We start from the raw sequence: 26,133 nt of genomic DNA, 5'->3' as shown, positions 1-26,133 counted from the left end.
AAGAGGGCGATAAGATGCCAACAAGGTGCAGCTGATAGCGTCCCTGATTCCATGTATCCACATGCAATTTAACCTTTTCCACTGCAATCACAAAGCATGTCAGAGGAATAATTGGACAAAAAGATAATGTGCTAAGTGTAAAAAAATGCAACTGCCATTAGCAGAGGAAATACTAGAAAATGTATTACTGAGTAAAAGGTTTCACTTACATGTCTGCACCATAAAATCACTATAATTCCAAACTGATTTTCTCTGATCCATTTCTCAGAAAGAATAAAATGTGATTCTTACCAATGATGTTGTGTGCAGTAGATCAGGTTTGTTTCACAGCATTTTTTATTTTAAATAGTCACATATTAATTCTGTTGATTTGTTGATGGAGAAAAGAACATTGGCTTATTTTAAACATGTAACGCTTCAATTAAAAATCTTGAAAATCCGGTTAACAATTTGGTTTCGGTCGACCACCTCCCACACATCAAATTAAACCGGTGCAGAAAGTCACGGAGGTCTTTCACAAATTAAAGCTGCTGATGTGGCATGTGCTGCTCATGTGACATAACTGGTTAAACTAAGGACAAGTTGCTCCTTGATTCCCTGGACAGATTTACCCCCACTGCTCAACTTTCTACCCCTAAAGACCCCACAGAGTTCAGGAAGCCTGAGCACCCACTTGGAATTCACAATAAAAAAATATAGGCGGAGCATCAAGAACAATCGCTGTTTAACTGGAGGAGTAAGATGACATGAGTGAGGGGAGCACATTACAGAGAAAGGCACAATCTACTTCCTGGTGCTCCCAGTTTGAATTTCAATCAAATTAGCATCTCTTAAACTCAAAGTGACCCGTCTAGCTCCATTTCATCTGAAATGCTGATGAGGTTCATGGCACAATTATCAAGGCAGACATCTCTCTCAAGAGGCGAGCCTGTTGATAGCAGACAGACCATTGAAAAATTAAATCATTTCCAGGGCCAGAGCATGGCACCAAAAAAAAAGCACAATCTGTTGCACACAGGACACAGAACACACATGCACCGCAGACACGTTGGATGTCTGAGCACCTATCACGGTATATTTAGAGACTTTTCTAAGAGGGTGGCCCAATAATCTTTCAGGAAATAGGTCATTAGAAAATTAACCATTAGTATCCTGCTTTCAACTTGGGGTCTGACCCAATATCCGGGGTAAGGCATCCCAGAAACTTGTAATTACTGTCATATGCCTGTGTTTATTCTATATTTACTGAAGCTGCCAATGGTGCTTGACGGGGGGATTCCAGGCTCTTAGAGAGTCAGGAGGGAGGCTGTCTGACTCACATCCGTCCATCAACTATTGATTTTTAAACCAGCAAAGGTATATCGTTGTGCCACTGAATTAAGTCAGTGGAAATGCTCTGGTGACATTCTGCAGGTCGAAATGGGACATTTATAAGACAGAAGGAAATGGAAGCTCACCAGAGTATAAAGCAAAAGCTAAAGACAACAATGAAAATAAACTAAACTGGCCGACAACCAGTTAAGATCTGAAACTGAGAAGTAATAATTTTATATTTTCTATTGGTTAGTAAATGTTAATGACATGTTTATTCATTCACATTACTTTAGATCGGTTTCACTTCATTTTATAATAAAATACATTAAATCTACTTTCTATCAATGTTCTAGTTAATATTCCGCTGAATACTTTTACTTTTATAACTGGATAACTTCTGAAATTCACAAATTTCTAAATTTGTAATATTTGGTAAAAGTGAATAATTTTAGAATACAGGTAAAACAAAGCTGATTGTTACACACATTACTGAAATCATTAACAGTTTCAAACAAGGGTTGGCCATTACAACTTTTCTGTTGCAGTACATGCGATTGTGTATTTCATAGAAACAAACAACTTTTATTGTTTGTGGGGAAAAACAAGCAGATAAGAACATCTGTTTAGGTCTAATGCAGCCAAATTAGTTGTCAAAAGTTGTCAAAACAAGGTATTTTGTCACGTTGGAGCAAAAAGCATCGACCAGTATCACCATAAATCTATATATGTTATTGACTGGTAACCCACTTTATTCTAATAGATCCAGTAGTGTTAAAGGAGAAGCCTCCACAAAAAGAAAATAGATGGTGTTATTTCAGCACTGTAATAATAATATAACATGTTGACAAAACCTATCAAAATCAATTTCTCCACATTTAAAAAAAAGTTTTTATTCCATTAGCAGTTTTCTTGGCTGATGAGAGCCACTGACGACGGTTCAGACACTTTTATTTTAATTTAGCACATCATCACCGATATAGTCTTTGAGCAGAGAGCAGTTTCATGGCTCATGAACTTGTGTACACCCCTCAGAAACGCCCCGGCTGAATCTGGATCTTTATGAAATCTTAATCTGCTGTGCTTTAAATAACGCACTAACACTGTATGTACAGAGAGGAAGAACAAGGCAGCGCGCTGTCAGGCGGCAACAATGGACCTCCTCGGAGAACCCTGCAAGCAGCCTTGTCACTGATATAAATAGTGTAAGAGGCATCATTTAGTCTGCAGAACTGCCACACTCACTGTTGACTAGAATTTGGTAAATATCACCAATTACAAACTGATGCCTGTTCATTTCAACATTGCAAGTCAGCTATTTCCTCCCCAACTTACTATCATTACCAATATTTGTAAATATTTATCAGAGTCAAGCTGTTGAGATACAAAACTGAAAATGTCTAAATACCCAACGGTGTGCTGTAATTATCCGTTTCATGATATTTCTTATATTTAATTAATGATTCATGATAAAAATGAACTCAATCTGGCTCATAGTTTTCCTGCATTCCCCCTGATGTATTTCATGTCCTCAGTTAGAGACCCATCTGCATTGATTACTCTTGGAAATGATATACGCCCTTTGGAAAGAACCAATGTTACACAAGCATGGCAGGACCCAGCCATGTTCAGTTACAGCAATCAATGACCTTGTTATCGAATACTTCCAATGGAGCTCATTAGTCAAAGGGGTGATCAATACACGTGAGCCGCTTATTCATATTCTATATCTTTATAAGTGAGAATTATTAGATGTGTCACTGTCATCTTTGCTGCTCCTCAAACCTGCTGTGATACGAACGAGTGGTCACATTAAATCAACAACAACCAAGAACCAGATGGTTAATGCATGTAGTAAATTAATTACAAAGAAATATTCTATATATATAAATCACAGTTTTAATCAGGTGGATATTATCAGGTGGGAATGCATTGTGGGTGCAATTATCATTATCAGAGTACAGATGATGTTTGATGAGATATGTGAAATCCTGAAGAAGAATCACATGAAAAATAATCTCGCGGACTATTATTACCAATAATTTAATTATTTCAAACTGTACTGCCATGCAGTTTCACATCTGCTGGGGAGGTGTCCACATGAAAAATTCCTCTACAGATTATCACCCACTTGAGTCGACTAATTGCTTGCAGCTGAATGTTCTAATTGAGCCACAACAGTCCTAGGGCTATTTTCATAAAATCATTGTGCTCATGAATATAATATGCCAGCCAGATATAAAAACAACTTGAAGTGCCAACAGGATCTATCAAACTCAGCGAAGCCTCAATCCAATTCTCCACACTTCAGGAACACATCAATTTCGGATGTTTAAAAGTGAACACAGTTTTCCACACAAGTACTAATGTGATTTTCCGCACACACTGAAATTAATAGGGCAGGGTAATTATGGCAACAAATATTTTTGGCACCTCGCTCCTTTATTTATGGGAGACTGTACAGTAGGAAATACTTTACTTTATTTTCCATACACAGTGCGGAGGGTTGCTCCACATGTGCAGAAGTGATGGACTCAGACCTTGTAACAGTGAAACAAACACTGCATCCAAAATAGGCAAAGTATTCACTACATTTCTTGGCTGAGGATATTAATGTTTGGCAGCAGCGCTATTGTTTCATCACGTTTGCTTCATGTTTTAGTCTATAAATGTAAATGAATGGACATGAGGAGAAAATCACTCATTAGTCGCATATGCAATGTTGGGTGTTCATCAACTGACCTCAAATCTATTTTATATTTCTGCTCCTATTACACAAACAATCGTTCTGTAATATCAGTAAATATTAGTAATATCAACTATATAGGGATTGAACTATGCATCTTTAAATCTATGGTTCATTCAAGTGAGTATGTTCCTAAGGCCCAAACGTTGCATTTAATTCAATGCGCCCACACTAAATTGCACACTCTCAAATATTTCAGTCCCCTGATGTTAAGTTCCTGGATATGCACCAAGATTTCATGGGTTCTTCCCTGACCCATAATGCATTCCCTGGAAAATTGGTGATATTAAAATCCTTCTGTATTTCTCAATATTAAAGAAAGTGAGAAAAATTCCTGGACTTCTGCCAAGTTTCATGGTAATGTGTCCAGTAGTTTCTATGTTACGCTCCTAACTAACGGACAATCACACTGATGCAAACATATCGAAGCTGATAAATTCACACTTTCCCTGGTGATATGTCTCACAGGAATTTGCACCATTAAAAAAAATTCTATCTCATATTATATAAATATGTGTCTGTCCGTTGATCACCTTCAGATTCTTTCCTGTGGTATCAGATGTAAGCTCTTAGGGGGTTCTTCTTTGTGTGATTTCTTTTTAACTCCAGTACCTGAGAGAGATCTTTTGTACCAAAGTGCTTTTTTCTTCGAACGCAGACATTTTCCTCTTTGCTCCGAATACAATAGTTCAGCAGAAACATTGAAATGCTAAAAACACATTTAAAATAACATCTGAACTCCGGCCTCTGGCACACTTAGGATATGCACATGAGGAATGAACCCGACTCCTCTGCTGGAGAGCTTTTGGACGAGACTTTGTTTTTTTTTTTTCGTCTGCCAGCTCCTGCTGGATGTTTGTGTTTTTGTGCTTCAGTGGATTGTTTTTAATATGAAGATACGAGCAAGGCTAAGGGCAGCGTAATACACAGGGTCACAAGCAGGGAGCAGGCAGGCTGTAGCCTTTCAAGACAGACAATGTGAGTCAGCTATCTGACTTCATCAAACACGGCTTGACAATAAAACCCCTGAATACAAGGGCTCGACTGTTTTATTTCATTATTTCTTTATTTCCCATGGCGACGGACTAGAGTTGCTGACGCTCTCATACCGTCCATATCTCTCGCTGTGGCACTCATATGTCATTCCATCCTGCTCACTCTGGCTCAGATGGCATACCTTTGTGACAACTGGTCTCATGTATAGGGTCTCATGTATACAGCGTTGCCAGTGGAACCCCGTCGTGGTGCATGTGTGTGTGCGTGCAGAAACATGTACCTCCGTTGGTTTGTTTTCCACACTAAATCATCCTTCCTTTCACATGACTGATGGCTACAGAGACAGTGGCTTTAAAAATGTGGGGCATCTGTGTGACTGGTGATCAATCAATGGGAGCTTAGGAGATATGGAGCATCTCTAAATTGGTCCTGCCACGTACCGGCGCTTAATCTGACCAACAGGATTTACCAAAGGGACCGATAGAGGGGAGCAGTATGCTGATGTGATTGACGAGGTATTTCAATTATTTCACTGAGCCTTACCGCTCTATAAACATTGCTAGTAGAAGTCCTGCAATCAGTATTATACTACAGTAAAATCCAGAAGTAATGGCAACAAAATCTACTTAAAGTACAAGTGCAACCTGTAGAATTGTCACTGCCAGGATTACTATTACTACAGTTAATTTTAACAATTCTATATATAGTATAGGTTGGTTTAATCCAAGGGGGTACAAACAATTTTATAGACTGATATGTGACCATGTTTTTTTTTTTTTTTATGCACAGTGTTGATATGAAAATAACTAGTAATTATAGCTGTTAAATGTAGGAAAAAGCACAACCTTTCTCACTGGCTTGTGGTCGAGTCAACAGTGGTAATACTCAATATAAATACCTGCATTTAGGTATATCACTTGAGAAGATGTACTTATGTACTTGGTATTTTTCACCACTGGGAAATCCTCCGAATAAGCACACATTGCTGTCAGTTTCAGATGTACATGATTAATCTATCTCAAATCTTTGATTTCATCTGATTAAAAAATATGTTTGAACTACTCTGCACTAACAAGACAATGCCTAAAACACTGTCTATTACTGTGTGACTGATCTATAGAAGTAGACAACCAATGATAGACGGATCATTGTTTGGTGATCCATCATCAGCACAATGTCATTTTTTCACTGTCAGGGCTAGATTCAGGGTGTAAGCTTGTGATGTTGACAGTTTTTGGGTGAAAATAAGGTGAATTGTTCTACTTTTTGCTTTTTTACATTTTCTTATTTGACTGGATTCAAATTGCATTAATTTATTACACCAAAATGGACCTTTTTACATAACACTATTTTATTTGGTATTTAATTTTGTATTACTTTTTTTGGAATGCTTTTTCCTCTCTCACATGCACACACACACACTCTCACACACACACACACACACACACAGAGGCACAAATTAAACGGATTTCACTAAAAGCAAGTTGCTCAGCCTCACTAATAAGGCGAAACAAAGCTAAGTGTAATAGACTAATGTTAGCATACTTAATCTAGATTGCACATTTGCAAGGTAATGTATTTAACAGAGTAAATTACAATAGACAGAAGAATTACCTCACAGCAGCCAGATTAGATCAGTGCAGTTTCACAGTCTGTTCAGCCTGTTGTTTGTTGTGTGAGTGCATTAGTGAACATCACTGTGGATATTTTGAATCTGCTCTGCTCTGTTCTGTTTATCAGCTCGGCTTCACTCCTCAAGTTATGATAGAGTTTCTGATTCTCTTTAGTTCAGGTTCAGCTCACTAAGTGCTAACGTTGATGTTTTGCAGGTTACTGATGCTGACAGGCTGCTGTTGACTTTCTCATTTTTCCCTCCACACTTACATTCAGATAATCAGATTTGCTATTTTCGATAACAGTAAATCAGTCCTACAGCTGCCCTGTTATTCTCCTCGGTGGAGGATTTTACTGCAAAGGCGATGGATGCAGCAGGATTTTAAACACGGGAAAACAGATGCCAACAGGGGCAACCAGACAAAATTAAATGCTTGACTGTGTTCCAGATCTGGTTGCTCAGGGCAACTATGCAACTGTTGCTGTTGAGCCCTATCAAGTATTTTCTAAGGGTCCTGTAAGTCTGGCATCATTTCCTGGGAACGATTCTTTGGCACTGTTCCGTGGTGTCTGCGTATTTTACCTTTGCGACATAATCTTGTAGGCATCTGGAAGATAGCAGTTGACGTTCTCCATCTGGAAAGGGTCGGCGTCACAGATCTTGTCGTCTGTCCGGCCGTAGTTGGCACTTTCGATCATTATGACGTCACTTCCCGGACACCGCAGATCGATGGGGTAACCCTCGCAAGACAGCTCTCTCCGCACTAAGCCGAATGGCAGGGCGGCTCGACTGAACCCTGAGGGAGAAGGTGAGAGAAGAAAGAGCTCTATCAGTGAAAATCGAAGAGGGCCGGATAGTTCGGCTGACGCAGGGGAAGATGGTAAGAGGCAGAGGACACTGGATATCTGAGTTGGACGTGCTGAATGTACACAAGAGTGGCAGTTTTGTGCATGGTCATTCAACTTATTTTAAAAGAAGTGTCTGTAACTGTTCAGCAACATAAATCATACTTGATATATGGAAAGTGAATCCTGCTTGGCATACATCAAAAAACATAAATTCAGATGTCAATGGCGAGATAATGGTGTTAGTATGTACGGTGAGCGCACTGAAACAACATCAATGACCAAATGCGACAGCAGCGGATGTAATAAAAGAAAATAACTCCTTTTAGAATTCATTTTGTCATGCTTCTCTATTTTCAAACACTCCGCTACCTGTTTTTTTCCTGCCATACCAATGTATGATTCATTTCTATGAGGGGTCACACTGTCATTACAGAGTCACTAGTCACTGGAGACTTGTGGTTCACTTTTTTTCTATCCAAAACGAGAAAGTACTAAAAGCATCCGTACAACATGAGTGCAATTTAATCCACATTGCTGTGCTGACAATCGAACCAAGGCCATCGGGAGGCTGGAAAAAAAGGGAAAAACAATGTGTGTGTGTGTGTGTGTGTGTGTGTGTGTGTGTGTGTGTGTGTGAGAGGGTGAGGGGGGTAGGAAAAATTGAAAAGAAATCAATAGTGTGGCTCTGTGCACTGCAGCAATGCCAAAAGCCATATTTAAACTGCAAGAGAACTACATACAAACACATAAAGGCACATACAAAACTCCTTTTTACAAAGAGCCTTTTTATGGCTTTTTTTACGGCTATGTCATGTCAAGTATGGAGCGAGAGTGTTAGAAAGCTTTAAAAACTATTTTAGCAGCTGCCTGTCTGTGGACCTACGTTTCCCCTGCAATTCTGCTGTGACTCAATCATCTCCTGTGCCTTTAAAGAATAGTGTTGTTTCCTGCAACTTGGTTGATGGCTATGTTGTTAGTGTTTCCAGGCTTCTATTTCCCTAATGAGGCTTAGTTCAAATTCTCTGGAGAAAAGAGGTGCAGTAACAACTTCTCTGTCTGACCAATACAGTTGTTTACAATGCTATTACATAGCACTTCTGTATTTTTAATGAGTCATCCTCTGAGATGATTACTTAAAGCCACGACTTCAGCTCTGCCAAATTGACCGGGAATGGCTGAGTTCATTTTACCCCATCGGATGCCTCATCGGTTAACTACCAATATCATTATCTCTGTCTGATTAAATGCTATGCTACAATGGCAGGGGATTAGCATTCTGCGTGGTGCCCCGCACACAGGAAATGCTCCTGTGGTATTTTACAAAAGGAAGATAAATGTCAGTTTGCATTCCCTGATCTTCCACTTGAAAACCAATCAGGTTAAAGTCTTACATCTAAGGTCCTCATTGCAGAGTTCAGGGTAAACAAAGGATATAACTGTAAGGTGGAAGGAAGCTGTCCTGGACTATTTACCCTCTATAAAGCTGCATTCAAACATGCACTGAACCCTGGGCATTCTCCTGGAAGGCTGCATGTGAGAACGCTAACACTTTTCTGGAACTTTTCCTGCCAACCCTCAACTAAAACGAGAGAGCCCATGTGAGAACCCAGCAGCAAAATGCGTGTTGATGACACTTCTAACGTGCTGGGTGCAAAACTGAAAAAACTGAAGTAATACAAACATTCCAGGATAGAAAGGAGGAACTTTATACATAGAAGATGTCATCTTGGAAAAACGATTTGAGTTTTTGTTGTTTTGTACATTTTCCTGATATTGCGAACACGTAGGACTCAGACGAACTCCTGTGGCTGTCTTCATATATGAGAGACAAACTGGAAAAGATCCGGACCCAATTTTCCAAAAATGTCCCTAGTTCATGTTTGATAACGTCTCAAAACATTATTTGTTTGGGAGCATACAACCATAAAAGCAGGATCTTTTTTCACTCTACCTGCTATTTTTGACATCAAACTTTCTTGTGTGACTACTAGTCATGAAAAAGTAAAAGGCTATCAAACCTATCAAATATGATAGGTTTCAGACATATTTGTCTTTTTTTTCTCAAGACCCTTTTCTCTCTGGAGTCAAAGAGTAACGCTTAGTGACAAACAATTTATCAGAGCTGATGGCTTGAGAGAAAAAGCTAAGGTGTGGAAAAAACAGAGAAGAAACAGGTCTTGACAGCCAGGTCTCCGTTCATGTCAGTGCACTCCAGCATCGCTCCTTCAACAGTCAAGCAAATGTGTGCTAACTGTGTGAACCTATGTAAGCCATCAGTCAGTGCCATATTATAAATGTTATACTATGATGGAGACACATCTGTTGTCTCCAGTTGTATTATTAAAAGGAAAAAACTGGCCACATATGTGGCAAATCGGAGTTTAAAAGCTCTTTAAAATGTACAAGTGGAAGAATTGGACAGGTTATCAAGTTCATACCATTATATAAGTACATTTACACATTATACTGCTCCACATCACACTGTAAATTATCTCACGATCCAACATCATTCAATTTCCTAAACACTTAATACATGTCTTTTTGTTATATAGCTGGGAAGGGTCTGAACCCTGGTCTGTGTAACTATAGAGGTCACATAGACTTTACATGGATCCATTTGGCAGTGGTTACATACTGTATGGCTTGGTAAGACACATTATCTTGCACTGGCCTGCTTCATGACTGTAAGTGCCCTGGTTCTTTGGCCATACGCAAGACGTCTGAGTTTTTTCTCCAAACCCGCTGACGCTCTGTGCGCCTGGAACACTGTTAAAACACTTAAATACTCTTCAGAGCCTTTACAATCCCTGCTTCTGGTTTTCTGTTTTAGAATTGATGCAGTCTCTCTGCTTAAGTAGGAAAACAGAGGCTAGCGCAGTGAGGAGATAAATGTGTGCTTGAGAATACTGTTTGACTTTTACTGAAATACACTAGCAACTTTTCACCCGTGCTGATGACAGGCCCTGTAATAATGGTTCATTTTTGTGTTCAAATCTCTGGAAATCAAACAAAATTGCTCTTGTCTAAGTGCATTTTATTGGCCAGCTGGGTTTGTGCATCATGGACCAAAAGCACAGCTGTAAACAACCTCCAAAAGCTTCTCTCTATTGATTAGACCTGAGGCTAAACTACTTTCTCTCCCTGGTGTCAGATGGTACTTTTGGTATATGGGGAGATGAGTGACAGAGATAAATCAATGGGGACACCCAGTAGTGCAGCAAACTAAATCCAGCAGCATATATGAGATTCATTGTCTTTTATTTCAACATCTATATCAAGTAATACATTTTCTGATGTTTTTATGTAATAATTTTAATTTGTGTTATCTTATTTGATATTCTCTTCAGAATCAAAGTCGTCAGTAAATGTTTCCTCATGAAACATCAAAATCTAACCAGGATCTGTTTGAGTCATTTAAACAGCAATGTTCATGTATAGAAATCTCTGTTGGTTAAAAAGGGATCACAACTACAGTTGGACACGGTAGAGAAATACAGTCAGAACTGGGCCCTGACAGTAAATTGCCGTAAACTGATACTATGATTTTTTTTAAAGCGCCCCAGATGTCGGGAACACAAGTACCAGTTCACCATAACTAATCAAATCATTGAGCCCAGTATGAATTATAACTGCCTGGGTGTAACCATGACAGCAACAGGAAGTTTCAACATGGCAGTGAATGAGCTAATGAGCTAGAACCACTGTCTCTGCTCTGACCAGACAAGTTGTAATTTACCATGTCTGTCCAAACTCATATAATATGTATTGACGACTTTGAATGAATTAAATAAGATTTATTATGTGTATTTATTGATCTATGATACACAGATGAATGATCTGACTTGACTTCGTTAACCTTTGTTGTTCTGCTGTATGTCTACTGTGTTAGTGTCAAAACTGCTTCTATGAGTTCACATTCTTGGCCAATTAAAGCTGATTCTGATACAACACAATGCTGTAGTCATGACAGAGGACAATACTTTACATGTGGCTGCTGCTGCAAAGAAGCTAGAAATTCTGAAACATGGCTGCTTCACACACATCTCCAACCCGGCAGCACAGAACATCTTTATAATCACCACAGTTTCGTGGTGGACACCTAAGATCAGTGTCACCAATTCAGTGCCTAACCACATGTGAAATATGGTCCCACTCCCACATTGTGTTATGGGAACACATCGTTGAATCTAAGCAAAGGTTTTAATGGAATTCCATCCAGGCGCTTGTGGATAAAATATGTTGACGAGAATGGGATGTGAGGTCGCAGAGACCTTGACCTATGATTTTTTTAGTACAGGTGAACAGTTTCCTCGGGGTGTTCCAGAGATATCGCAATCAGAGAAATGGACATACGAAGACATAAACATACAGACAACCAGACAACCCATAAACAATGCCTTTGGCCGTGAGGGATTAAAAATGACAAATTCTTGTAGAACTGGTTTAAGTTCTTTCATATTGGAATTTCATATTCTATTATTATTCTCTGTATTCCAAAACACTATTAATCGTGCTCTGGAGCGTTAATGTACTGCAATTACAACAGAATATGCTAAAGTGTCACGTACATTTTATTATTCAAATTACCCATAAAAACACTAATTTCTTTTCTCTTGGGGTCATTGGTGTAATTATTCAGGGACGAATGACATGACAATGACTTATTCTCATATAGTGAAAGTAAACCATCAAAGAATATCAAAATGTAGTGTGTTTCAGATATCGACTTCCCTTTTCACCCTTTACTTTGAAGCTTTTTGTGTGGCAAGTCTTCTTAAATCACGTTGAATGAACTCAACCCTTTATTGCAGTAGCTGAAAGTAAATGCTATTGTTAACTGAGGCCTTTTTACTTTTCTGACCTTTTATGATTGGTAAGAGGCTGCTGAGCTAACAAAACGGTGCCAGACATAGAGCACACCACTGGTGCCTATAGGTGCAAAGATAGAGTCATGTAACTGCATTTTTAGCTGTGTTCGTTTTAGGATCTTACACAGACTCTGTGCACACTAAAAGGGGAAATTCAGCGCTCTCCTCTTCACAGGTAGCACACACTTCAGAGACCTCAAAATATGAGACGATCATTTTTCAGCTTTGATGTTTTTTCACTGTGATAGTGCATCCAAACCTATACAAGGGCTGACAAGAGAGATGACTATCAATCAAATACCTAAAAAGAGGATTTTTATATTCTGAGCACTAATTAAATGGCAGGAAAGGATCAAGGCACATAGAATTACTGCCTTGCTGTTGTATGCCCCCGCTAACCAGTCAATTGCAGTTTACACTTATGTCTGTCCAAAATCACAATATAATATAATCTATAATAATTAATATTTATTACAACACAATGTTGTAGTCAAGACAGACTGAAAAACATGACTGCTTCACACACATTGTTTTACTTTTTACTTTTTGGATACAAAATTTCCTCACTTCATCATTTTATCCTATTAAGCATTTGTGAGAAATTGTGTCAATAATTAGTGTATAAATTCTTGAGCTCAAATTAACATGTTTGGCAATTGAAGAAATTCCCTTTTACGTAACTGAGATATTACGTTCACGAGAATGGGACGACATATGCTGGCCGATGCTTACAAGCTAGAACAATGCAGCCTATCGCACACCAATTGCAAAGCAGTGCGGTTAGATACATTTTTAGTGAATTGCTAATTTGAGGCTGGGGTGATTATACTTGAGCTGAAGTCCCATTATCAAGATAATACTATGCACCTGCATTCGTGGGCATCAAGCGATCTGACAGGTCGTGCTTGTAACTGAATGTGAAATTGTTTCCTCTGCAGAGAAGTGCTCAGTTTTGCTCCCTAGTACCAATGCAGTCTTGTAAGAGCTATCTACCAAGGTGCAAGCACACCTGGCTTCCAAAGGGAATAATTTATTACGTGTTACACCCAAAACACACCCATGATTAAGTAAGAGACTGAGCAAGACTCATTTGAACCATGTGCCTGGCGCAGCAATATATTTTTCTGCAGTTAAACCAGTAAAAGTGGATGTGGACACGCCATATATGCACTTGCGTCTTGCGCTTTAGCCCATGCACTGAGATTGTTAAAATAGAATTCTTTTGCTGCTGGCCATATCTGTCGCTGGCTTGGAGGCATAATAAAATATGTGAAAAATCTCAATCCTGTGACCATGGCAACATGCTGCAGCAGAGACATTACTGGCCAGATCCTTATCATGGCCTTGTTGACACTCTACCTAATCAACCATTCTGGTCACCCACCCCACCACCACTAGAAAAGCATTTCAATTCCTCTTCATCAGCTATGTGGCAAGCACTGAACTGAGCAGTGATCAGTGCCATTATACGAAGGCAAACCACTCAGTTGGGGATCTGCTCTTTCTTTCCACCGGCTGAAATTAGACTGTATGCCTTGAAAATACTGTATATCACAACCAACCAGCATAAATTAAAGCGAGAAAACAGCTGTTTGCTTTTTAAAATACATGATCCCTAAACCTTTTCACACAGGCTTATTGTACACGTTGTTCTCACCTGCTAGTAATTGATTTTGATGGGCGCACAGGACCTCTATTTCCATGGGTAATAGCACTTTATTACACCAATGAGGAACCTCTACTTAAAGCTTCCCAGGCTGGCATTTACTACCATGTGTAACCTCTGTGATGATTCCGCAGCTGAAGAATGGTGAGAAACTCCCGTGTGTAAAAGCGACCCATTATATACTGTCTCTTTGGTGCTGTAACGTTTTAATTCTTTTCTTTTTTCTCCGCAGATGAGCCAAATCAATCGGAAAGTGACCATCTGGTAGGATATGACTATCAGTGAAGCAGAGGCAATAAACAAAATGTCTTCCTATTTCACAGCAATGAGGCGTCATTAGGATTTTCATCAGCCATTTAGGGACAGTCTAGCTTGTATTCCCATGAAGCTACACATTACCATGATCAATCACAGAGACGTGACATGAAGGACATGTGGAGTTACACAGCTGAACATATGCAGCTCCAGAAACAGCCATACGTCTAATGAGGGCAACAAACTTGAGTCTCCGTCAATAAAGTTAAATTATGTTCTTGAGCGTTGATTATGCAACATAAATGACGGAGGAACTATTTTGCTTTTCATCAGGGCTATCTAACATCCAGTAAATGGCTTTTCATATTAAAATGACCCTTTGTATCTGGAGTTCCACATGTTTCTGGAGTTAGTCAAGGGGCAGAGCAGAGGCTGATCAAAAGGCCCATTCAACCACTCACGCTGCCATCATTGTGGCCAGAGCACAAAAGAGCTCTCCAGATTATTTTGATGTGAAACCAGATAATTTTTTCTGTCGAGGGCCAATGAGAAGTGTGACGGGGACGCTCCTGACGCTTGTCGTCAGCCGTTAACGCGGCCCTTTGATTTTCCTCGCTGTTCTGATGGGAGCCAAACAGCTGCTTGTAAATGAGCTAGCATCTCCTCTCTGCGATCGCCATTATTCGGCACTCCAGAGCAGACAAGGTCGCTTGCTGGGGGGATTTGGGGTGAAAGAAAAGTGTGGCCTATGGCATTAGATTGGAGACACAGGACACACAGCTTGAGTCCTTCAGGTTCTGCCACACATCCCCCCCACCCCCACATCCCCACCCCTGCGTCCCCCTGGTACAAGCAAAGGAAGTCTGTGAAGGAAAAGAAACCTTTAAGTCAAGACTCTTCCCACAGTGCTGATTCTATAATCCAGAGATATCCTTTACAACAGCGTGTATTCTTAAGAAGTCAGGTCCACACAGTGGAGGAGAAGAAAGAAAATATTGCATATATCCTGCAAACAGCAGGGTATGAGGTAGACTGCAAACTCTGTGTGGCCATTGTAGAAAGAAAAACGAATTAAGCTATTGGTTTGCTGGAATTTAATATTCTTCTTAATGTCTTAAACATTAACTTTAACCCAAGGCTGTGTTTCTGATTTTTTTCCCCTTCTGCCTTGTGTGTTGAAAGCTGACGTAATTTTTGGGCATGGCTAACTGCAAACGACAGTCACTGATGTCAAGGTTTCTGTAATTCAGCCCAGAACATCTGTAGATTATTAAACTGATGCTGAAGCGATGACTTATACGGCAGAGAATAGACTGACACAACATGCTGGCTCATATTTTTTCTGTTCTTATTTCATTAATTCGTCTGCATGATGCAAAGTGCAGGACAGAAAAATGTAATTTGAATACATCCATTGTGATATAGCTTAAAAATACATTTGAATCAACTTTCCCCAAATAAAAGAAATATAAAAAATATGTGGAATACTTGTTAAGTCTTTGAAATACACTTGTGCAGAGAGAGGGAAACAGAAGAGGAAAAAATATTGGGAGAAGAAGAAGAGGCAAAGAGCAGCAGGGGAACAAGCATTCGAACCTCATTTGTATTCTTCACCAGCCAATTCACTCCAGTTCATTTACATCTCTGCTACCTCCATAGCAACAGCAGGGGGGCTATCAGGAGCATCTTTGATATAGGTACATGACTCTGAAAAAGATCTTGTCATTTCTTTCTGAATAGACACCGGAAAAAAAAAAGACTTGTTTTTTCTTCCATTGGTGTTAAGGTGGGCTTCTTTAAACAGAAATGTGCCCTGTCAGGGACTTTTTCTCTAACATTTACTCTCTTCCTCATCTCTAACCAGCACATGAGCCTGCACAGGAAATGCCATCAATGCCTCGAAAAGGAAATCTGATCATGTAGCTCAGGACTTGATTTTACTGTGTCCAGACAAAACATGAGCGCTTGTGAAGATGGTAGCCAAGACATTTTTTTCCCTAATCCGGAAGAATTTTAACAGATACAGAGCATCAAGTGTTGCCGGCAGACAGAGTGGAAATGCAGAGCACCGGTAAGAAAACACAGCCTCATCAAATTCTATGTACACTTGTATGTAAATCAACCTTTAGGCCTAATTAAGCTCTATGGGGCTCATCAAGGTCATAAATTCCATTTTTTCATAATGCATTATTGACTTCACATCATCTGCACATGTTGGCTGACTGCACTCGCACAAGCACACAATGTCATCTCACTGTCTAATATCGGATAGCCCTGGGGCCAGGTGGTGTGTGTGTGGAGGGGAGAGAGAGAGAGAAAGAGAGCGTCAAACAGACAAACAGACAGATAGAGAGAGAGCGAGCGAGAGAGGAGGGGAGTGCTTTTTAGGTCACACGAAAAAAAAAGCAAGGACATCTTGTGGTAATGAAATGGCTGTGATGACCATCAAACAGTAAATTTTGTCTCATGGTCCTTAATAAACGGTCACTGGTAAATTTGAGCCTTGAAGTACAATACATTTTTTTGAGATTATCGGAGATGGGTCAAGGCTTTTTGGCCGATTCATTATGACGATGTTGAGGTAAATTGAGACCAATCTTAAAGATTCAGAAAGCAAACGTCCTTCAAAACTACAGTCAATTCAGAAATGAATGACTATTTCAGTGCTGGGTGAACTGCGATTACATATTATAATTATATATATTTTAAATCAAGCAAACTGACTAAAACATGGTTTGTTTGAATAGCATTGGACAGGTCTGATGATTCATTCCCCAGGAGAACTGATATAGGGCAGCGCCTGCTACAAGCTATGGTGCTTTTTAGTGACAGCCTTTTCTTTGGACGTCATTACTCAGCCTTATCAGTGACCATTTCAGATGTCATCACATGATTCAGAGTTTCAATTAGATTTTTAAAAATATGATATGAGTCATATTTTTCACCTTTCAGACTGGATGTGCTTTGTGTTTGTCAGCTCTACTTCTAATCTATATCATTTCCACAGTTTTCCATTACAAATGATGGAGAATAAAAAATGGACTCAGATGCATTGGGTAGCCCGAACTTCCTTCTCTGCTCCAATGAAGCGTTTGATGCTCTTCGATTCAATAAGGAAGCATTTCCCAACGGGTCAACAGTGGCAGTACACACAAATGAGAAAGGTCCATCTGCTTGGTTTGCATTCCCAGAGTGCACTTCCTCAAGCAGACCACAGCAGCGGCTCCTCTTCCCCAGACTCGGCATTCATGTGCATGCATTTATGCCGTATTATTCAGCTTGTTCCTCGACTGACCCCCACCTGGCATTTAAATTCCCTCACCAACCGGATAGTCATGCCCCGGTGACACGACTGCTGCTCCAACTGAATTCTTTATGCAGCTCAGACTAAACTGCCTAACTGCCAGACTAAACCGCAGATTTGCCTCCTCCTCAGTTAAGAGTACTGTCATGTGACCCGATGCTATTTTACTCACATACAATGGCTTCCTAGGCTCTTGTCTCCTGTCTGAGGGTAATCCATCTGTCAAATATAACTGAAGAAAAACAATAGCATCTATTTGTGTTGATTTTGATGATTTTTTTCCCTTTAAATCAAAGGGAGATTTATCTTCAGATTTCCTGTGGTTCAAGGATTACATGTTGTTATACTTGACAAGAAAGTTGGCCAAGCTAAAATTAAATGTTACTCTTGTTATTATACATCAAGAATTTACTGGCTATAAATATCCACAGGTCGAATATTATCATGAAAACCTTTCATTATGTACATGTACTTTTCCCTTCCTTGACCTGATTGCCCCCAAATCAAGAACAAATTAAGATTTGCATTAACCCCATCTGATCAGAGACTGCTCCCTAACATTGTCCCTCCTCCATCTGTTTCCAGCCCTCACAGTCACAGCAGGGACACTCTGAAGTTCTCATTTGAAGGTTTTATCAGATGTCAGTCTTGCTTTTCTGCCATTGCTTGTTGACTAATTAAAAATATTTGTTGTGTGTTTGATGGAAATGGAGGTACAATAGCAAATTTAAAGCAAGAGGAAGTGGTCCAGCTGAGTACAATAAAAGACACCCACTTCTACTAAGTGGGGTAGACTTAAAATGAGTTATTTCATTCATATTGATTTGTTATATGTCCACAGTGGAAATCTGTCTGTGACTGATTATTTTCTTCAGCCCATAATTTACTTGAGAGTGGGGCTCAAGAGCAGAGTCCCAAGCCCTTGACATACGGATGCACTCAGGGGTCATTATGACTCACAAGGTCATACGATGAGTCACAAGGGGTCAAGCTGTAGTGATCTACAAGTGGACAAATGGCCGGAGCTGACATCTGTTATGTTTGACAGCAGGTACACCGACAATAATTTTAATTTCTTCTGCTAAATGATAACTTAAAACAATGGGGAAATGGGCTCAGACAACCTTGTTTTTGACAGACAACGTATTTCAGCAGCCTGCCTTTGGTCAAGCAGCATTTAGAAAAGCTTTATTGTTTTAAAGAAAGGGCTAAAAGAACTTTGAACAAAAGAGAAAAACATACCAGGGAAACTGTGCAAGTTAACAAGCTTCATAAATGGACACTCAAGAGTTCCTTCAAAGGGCCCTGGTTCTAAATCCTTTATATTTATGGGCGTAGTTTCACCACCCCTCGTTTACAGGAGCCTCTTCAGGATTTATAGCTGTTCTAAATCAGGACTGAAAGCAAGAGGACAAAGAGGATTTCACTGAGGGCGAGCAGGAAAATCTTGCATCTGACTCTTGAGCATGAACGGTAAAGTCTGTGAAATCAAAAGCCGTCGGATGTATTATGTTCTCATAGCAGAGTCTGTCATTACATGTTCTGCAATCAGTTTTCATTGCATGTCATCCAAACCATAACCACACTTCCCCGTGCTTCAGTGAACATGACTTTCAACGCCATCCTCACAATGAAAATGTGATTACATACCCCTTTAACACCTGCAGATTGTTGTTGTTTACATTGGGTATTTCCGCGGATATGGAAAAGAAAACTCACACGCATGAGTCAATGGTTTCATGAATGGCACTTCCCATGAGACAACTTCAATGCCTCTGTTCCTATGTTGTTCTATTTGCTAAAATCAGAGGGTTCAGACAAACTAAATAGCTCCCACTGATAAATACATGCCATTCACCATATGTGGTAAAAAATGCACAGTATCCACAGTTCAATCATGCCAGTTGACATCACCCTGTAACTCAAAGAAAAAGCTGGTTAGAAAGCAATTTAATACAGCTACGCTGCACTCCATGTGACCCAAACACTGCAGTCTAATCACCTTAAGATTCCACAGTATTACAGTAGCAAACAGGAAACCACACTACATTTGCCCTTTGACCAGCTGTACTGGTTCATTTGTCTGACGCAAGGTGTACATGCTGGTTCCTGTTTGAAATACCATCTACACAGGATAATCAAAAGCCCTCTCTCCTCATCCGCCCCTTCCAGACAGCACTTCATCAGCAGTCTTTGCGTGAGATCTGTCTGCAGTCCTTGATGTCCACTACACAGGCTCTAGCAACATAAAAAATATTCAAGAACTAAAGGGTCTGTCCTACTTCTGTTATCATACTTGTAGCTTTGGGTATTTCATCTATACGTACACCTTTTTTTTCACTACATTAAACTTTCAAATCAAACCATCCACCCTGCAAAGTTGCCTTTTCTTTCTACCACCACAACTAACAAATGTGAGACAAAGAAACAAGCAAAAACACAACTCTTAAAATGGAGGCATATCTCTGACAAATTGAAACCTGCTTATACAAAAATGCCCACATACTGCTCATCACGTCTGCCATGGCCAGATCAGAGGCAGCCAACAAAAGCACACAACAATAAATGCTCCATGAACAATGGGTCTTTGGTTATAGACCACTGCACTGGAGATTGATAAGTCATATTTGTCTTCCCATATTTGGAATTCGGTGAGCAGCCTGTATGGTTTATCAGAACATGTTTTGTAGATTGTCTGGGATATACTTGTTAGGGACCCACATGATTCTACCTGGGCAAGAACAAAGTGAGATAAAGCATGACGGTAAAATACAAGGCAGATGGGGACATGCGGATAGATGAGTAATCTAGTGTGGCTGAGATCCCACCCAGCAAGAGCCTCCACAAAGATCAGCACCGAGAATGATGGGAGAAGTTAGGCTTCACACTAAGTCGGTAGACCTGTCACGCTGAACCACTCTCCTAGACAAGTCTGAAACTCAATTAAGGACCATGTTAGAGGCTGAGCCACATGTTGAGAAACACAGTCCTGTTGTTTGGTGTGAGAATATCGCAAGACTCATGACTTCAATAGACAGACACATCTCTGCAAAAAAAAGCAGTGAGATGTAAAGGGATAAATAGCCTCATATAATACCATTTACATTGCTCTAGCCATAACTGATGCGTGGAGGAGAGCAACTGGGGTTGAAAAAGGCATTGCACCTCCTGCACGAACGCTTCCGTGTCACAGCCAAAAAAAGATCCCAGCATGAGCTATGGATGGGGACAGTAAACACAAAACTAATGATGCTTCCCAAGGTTATTTCAGCATAAATAACCATGACGAAGAATGCTAATGCAGCAGCCCAATCCCACAGACACAAACATACTACTGGAATGACACTAAAAACATTGGTGGCAAGGGCAATGAGTTATTAACTATGAGTTTCACACACTTTGGGTTGGTGGAACATCTTTTAACTGCCTCGACCATGCAGGTGAAGGGAGGGTCTGTGTTTGGGTTGGAGGAAGAAGGGTGGCAAGATGTCAGCGCACCGCCATTCTCCTGCATGACAAACACCAACCTGGAGCCAGCTGTGACAAAGCCCTAATCCAGAAAATCCCTCCTTCCTTTGCTGAAAATCCTAATGAGGATTTGAAGTGCTCAGCAGGAAGGAGACCCAGGGGCTGTGGTTACACCTTGCCACTGCTTGCTCTCCCAGTCATTGTCTCCTTATCTCATTATTGGCCAAGCCTGGCTGGTGATGAAAGAGACATGACAGCATGGTGGGCCTTCATACACAGGCCCCACGCCTGCCTGGCTCCACGGGAAGCCAGATTCCCCAGTCTGCTGCAAACAATCGCGATGGCATCAAGCAGTAGGTGAAGAGACAAAACCAACAGAAGTTGTTTACTGAAGACACACGAGAAAAGGAAAATTTCGCCCGTTCACCCGCATGGCTTTGAGTCAGAATCAGTGAAAATGAAAAGTCAATGAGGATTTCATCAAATATTTAACTATGGAATTATTCAATTGTTTTTTAACAAATAGGTTTGTAGCTGTCAAAGTACCTTTAATACCAAATGAAGTGGTCAGGGAACAGTGGTGTGGTGACGCAGTGTGGTACTATTCTTTTCTGTCGACCCACCTCAAATAAAAACCTTGAAATATATATTCCCAATGTTCCCATGGTTCCACAAATACTTGCTTGACAGTATTTTTTCAACATAAAATGCAGAAGTGAAACTAGTAAGAAATTGGCCCTAGTGGACAGAATGTAGAGACTGTGGGCAAATACAGAGACAGTGTCTCTGTCAGTGAAGAGTGGGCTTATGATACCAGGATTAACTTAACCTGATTGAATTCTGCCTGTTAGATGATTATCTGCTCTACATGAAAACTACCAGACTGATGTTGCTCAGGAGAAAAGTGCTCAGGGTGAAAAGTAACTGAAGGATCGGGTCATCTTCCTGAAGTTATGCCTTCATGGCTAACCAGAGCAAATAGGTAGTGGCGCAGCACTGAGAGTTGCGTGATCCTGTTCTTGGAGTTCTGTCTTACATTAAGCCGTGGGCTTTTACTTCCAGTAATTACATTTCAGAACACCTTGATTGTCTATTTCATTCCATTCATTTTGAGGTGACGGTTTTTAAGTCTTTTCTTTCTTCCTTTCACTTGGTACAAAAACAGGACTCTTAAAGGTGCCCTTCGCTGTTGCCCTTGAGAAATCTCAAGTGCTTCGAACATTTAAAGCTCTGAGGAGAAACAATAGCACGGGTTCTGGGTGTAAGGAGCGAACAGAAATTCTCAGTGTTGTCTCAGGGTTGTTCACACATGTTCTGCCACTGAACAGCTTTTATATCAAGAAAATTCTTTATATACCCTTCGCCTCACAGACATGACCAGCACAAGCTCCACAATAATGAAATAAGAGTCTGGAGAAAACAACTGTTGTTCAATCATTTTTACATAAAATCATGACCTACGTTGATTTTAATATATTTCAATGGAGTGTGGTGTTAAACATATTGTAAAACCACCATGAAACACTGATTTATATTGATCACAATAAGTGGAGATGGATCACCATCTGAAACACCAAAACTTAATGCAGACACATTTTCTCCTGATTTATTCTTAGCACTCTTTGGTTTGTTGCAAACTTTGCCCTCCCTCTACCTCCTGACACAGAATCCTTGCTCTGCTCTCTAATTCTGCGACGCCGTCATTTTAACAAGCTTTGGAAAAGCCTTTGAAGAGGGAGCACGGCAGAGCTAGGTGTGAATTGTTATTCTGTCGCTGATACAGACAAATCCTTTTAACCCCACCAGACTTGACTAAATTATTTTGAAAGACATGTGAGCCAATTTAATCATGTGTTGCATTGGAAAATCATCACTGTTTTTACATATTGCAAAACAAGAAAATAAAACATTATTACTTCATAAACACTTTGTAACCTTGTAAGCACCTTGTAACCTTGTTTAGATAAGTGCTATACAAATAAAGTTATTAGTATTATTATAAATTACACCTCATTTCTGCTGGGTTGCTATGGTGACATTCACAGAGGACACTAAATAAACCTGCTGCGAAGAAGAAGATCCCTTCAAATGCCAGAGGGCAATGGTTAATTTGTGTTGATGTAAAACAATAAATATCAAAGCAGGTCAAAGTAAAGCATGCTGATTAAAGTGATCACAGATGTGTCCATAAACATCTTGAGGAACATATATTGTCATCTGAATTAGGGCTGTGCAATGAAACAATATCGATAATTATCACAATATAATTTTCATCAATAGTATTTAACAAGGGTTCAATACATCAATAGGAGCAACAATTTGTATTTAAACTTAAAACAAATAACAATGAGGCATTTATCATGATAATTAAAGATATCAAATAATATTTTTATCTAGGCTTTATTTTTTCTAATTTTGTCCATATCATCCAGCCCTAATCTGATGAAAAATTCTCAATATACTTTTTTAAATTTTATGTATATATTCCTTCTGATATGGGTCAAGCTCCAAAAGCACTGAAGTCTGCCCCTCCCAAACCGCATCTTAAATCAGTCTTTTGTTGGCTCCTCTTTCATGTCCACTCCACGCCCTCAGTTTGAAATGCTGACTTTCCATCTCATACAAGTCTTTATCCCAAACCCACATTACCCTCGAATCTGACATCCCTCGACTAGTATTTTTTGGAAACTACAACAAAAGTTGATGTGTAAAATGGCCAGATTTACACATGATGACTCTTTGAGATCATGATTTTTAATTTCATATCAGGATTTCCCTATTAATATCAATATTGATTACAGTATCTATGTCACAAGAGAGCACTCCTGGGTCTTTTTATGATTACGGACATACTGTACTGTATGAGCGCTGGCTGTTTTAAGATTGTATAACAATATCTGCATTACAGCAACATAATATCATGGGATTTAAGTAGTACACTGACTCTAAATGACCAAATGATATCTCCATAGTGCAAGATTGTCACTTCATTTCATTTTTTTTTACTGCTCATGATAAAACACACAGTGTATAACATGGTTAATTCCATACCATTAGGTTGAAAGGCTGTAGTTCCCAGGCTGTAGTCCCCACACATATGTAAATGTTAAGATGTAGAGAAAATAAAGAATATGGATGATGAAGGGTGAGTCAGCTGAGCGGATACAAACGTGTGCAGGAGTCAAACAAATGCAGTCAACTGTGCAGAATGAGAAATGTTGTATAGAAGGAGGTCAGAGAATTACACAATCCCCCACAGCTGCAGTATCAATCCCGGCTGTGTCTGTGTGTGTTTGCATCTCTTTCTTCAGACACAAAACAACAAGTGGGGAAAAAAACAAACTTTAAACTATTTACAGCATTCCACTAACCCATTTAATTCAATTATAAAAATGCATTAAAAAGATATTAGGGGTAGACGCAGTTTAATGAAGCATGTTTACTTGGGGATATTGTTTGTAATGAACTGTTTGTGGGCTGATCTCTGAGGCTGTGATGGGAAATGGGGGAATTGTGTGGGAGAGGGGGAATGTGTGGGGGGTGCAACGAGAGGAAAAGGTGAATGATAAATGTCATGAATAAATGGGCTTTGTGCTTTGTTGTGTTGACTCATTTCTTCCCTTGATTTGGATTGGGCGTTTTCTACAGTTTCCACCTCAGCCTCAGTTTCAGGTTTTCTGCCAAACTGAAGTCACTTATCGCTCTCTGTTTGCCTGGGGAGGGTTCAGGCTGCTGTGTGTCACCTCACAGAATCACCTGTCAGCAGCGACTCTCATACCAAGTACAAAGTTTCACTCTATTACATTTCCTTTGGTAGATGCACCCTGACCAAACTACAGAGAAGTCCAGATTTTTTCCTGGATTTTTCCAGAAGGGCTGAATGTGAGAACACGTTGCTCTCATGTGGAACTTTTGCTGCCAGTCCCCTGGTAAAATGTCGGAGTGAGCCCATGTGAGAATGCAGCAGGAAATTGTGACAGCAAGTGAGTGGATGTGTTGAGGAAATTTCTAACACCAGACGGACACGAAACTGGAAGAACACAAATATCTCAAGATGAAAAAGACGTGTCGTACATATAGCATACAACGAATGAGATCAGTCAACTTGGAAATTCAAGAGCTTTTTGGTGTGAAGGGTCAAAAACAAAAACGTGTGATTTCTGCAGCAGAATTTTTCCATTACGTCCTGCCTCCTGCCTCCTGTACCCTTGCACCACCCCTCGCCTGCATGTTCCAGACATTCACCTGTTATCGAGCACGAGTTTGACCCGAACAATCTCTAGCTGCATTCCTCATATGTGAAAGGTGAACTACAGAAAATATCCAGACCCAACTGCATGCAGCAGACAGAGGCAGGAAGCGACATATTAACTTTGCTGTGGAGATCACATGATTTTCTCAACAACACACAGCTCTTATCACCACAAACTCTCTTGACATCTTTGTCTGTGTCTTCTATGTGTATGACACCATTTTTAAATGTTTGCATCTGTTGTAGGTTAGCAGCATCATCAACCCCCCCACTCACTTTAGGTGAAACCTGCTGTGATCTCACATCGGACTCTGATTTCTATGGACATTATACTAGGAGGCTAGGCGGCGAAATTCCGCAGAAACTTCAGATCATCTCACTCGGACATTTGTGTTTGCACATGCACGTCCTCCGGAGAAAATATGGAGGAGCTGCTGAAAGCAAGTCTGAAAGCAGCTTTAGAAACTATGTCAAATGACGTTTATGGGATGTCCTTGATTTGAAATGGGTGTATCTACAGTTTCCACCTCAGGTTTTCTGCCTCATTGAAGTCACTTCTTATTGTGTTTATTTTTTCATTGAGTTGATGTCAGAGTTTCATCAAAATCCCTCACTGGCTTCCCACCTTACCAACACTGTCAACACACTACGCCTTGTGAAATCAGATGTACTAAAACATGTGACAGAAACTCCATGAGGAGGCAACTGTCTTCCCTTCCCCCTAACTAGGTTTACACATACCCAGATCTTAAAGCTGTAACATCTTGTATTGCACGTGGCATGCATTACCAACATATACGGAAT

General features: G+C 40.0%; 1 protein-coding gene across 42 annotated transcripts in view; it reads right to left on the bottom strand.

The window, feature by feature from the left end:
* Nucleotides 1-26,133, bottom strand: part of adgrl2a (adhesion G protein-coupled receptor L2a) — a 98,109-nt gene that overhangs the window by 49,416 nt on the left and 22,560 nt on the right. For all 42 annotated transcript variants that reach the window (XM_069521923.1, XM_069521918.1, XM_069521925.1 and 39 more), the window contains exon 3: nt 7,251-7,464. In XM_069521923.1, coding sequence (XP_069378024.1) covers nt 7,251-7,464 — 214 coding nt within the window. The remainder of the gene's footprint in view (nt 1-7,250; nt 7,465-26,133) is intronic.

This window comes from Paralichthys olivaceus, chromosome 3 (genome assembly GCF_024713975.1).
Source record: "Paralichthys olivaceus isolate ysfri-2021 chromosome 3, ASM2471397v2, whole genome shotgun sequence".
NCBI classification, from domain to species: domain Eukaryota; kingdom Metazoa; phylum Chordata; class Actinopteri; order Pleuronectiformes; family Paralichthyidae; genus Paralichthys; species Paralichthys olivaceus.
This window is presented reverse-complemented; position numbering and strand designations above follow the sequence as displayed.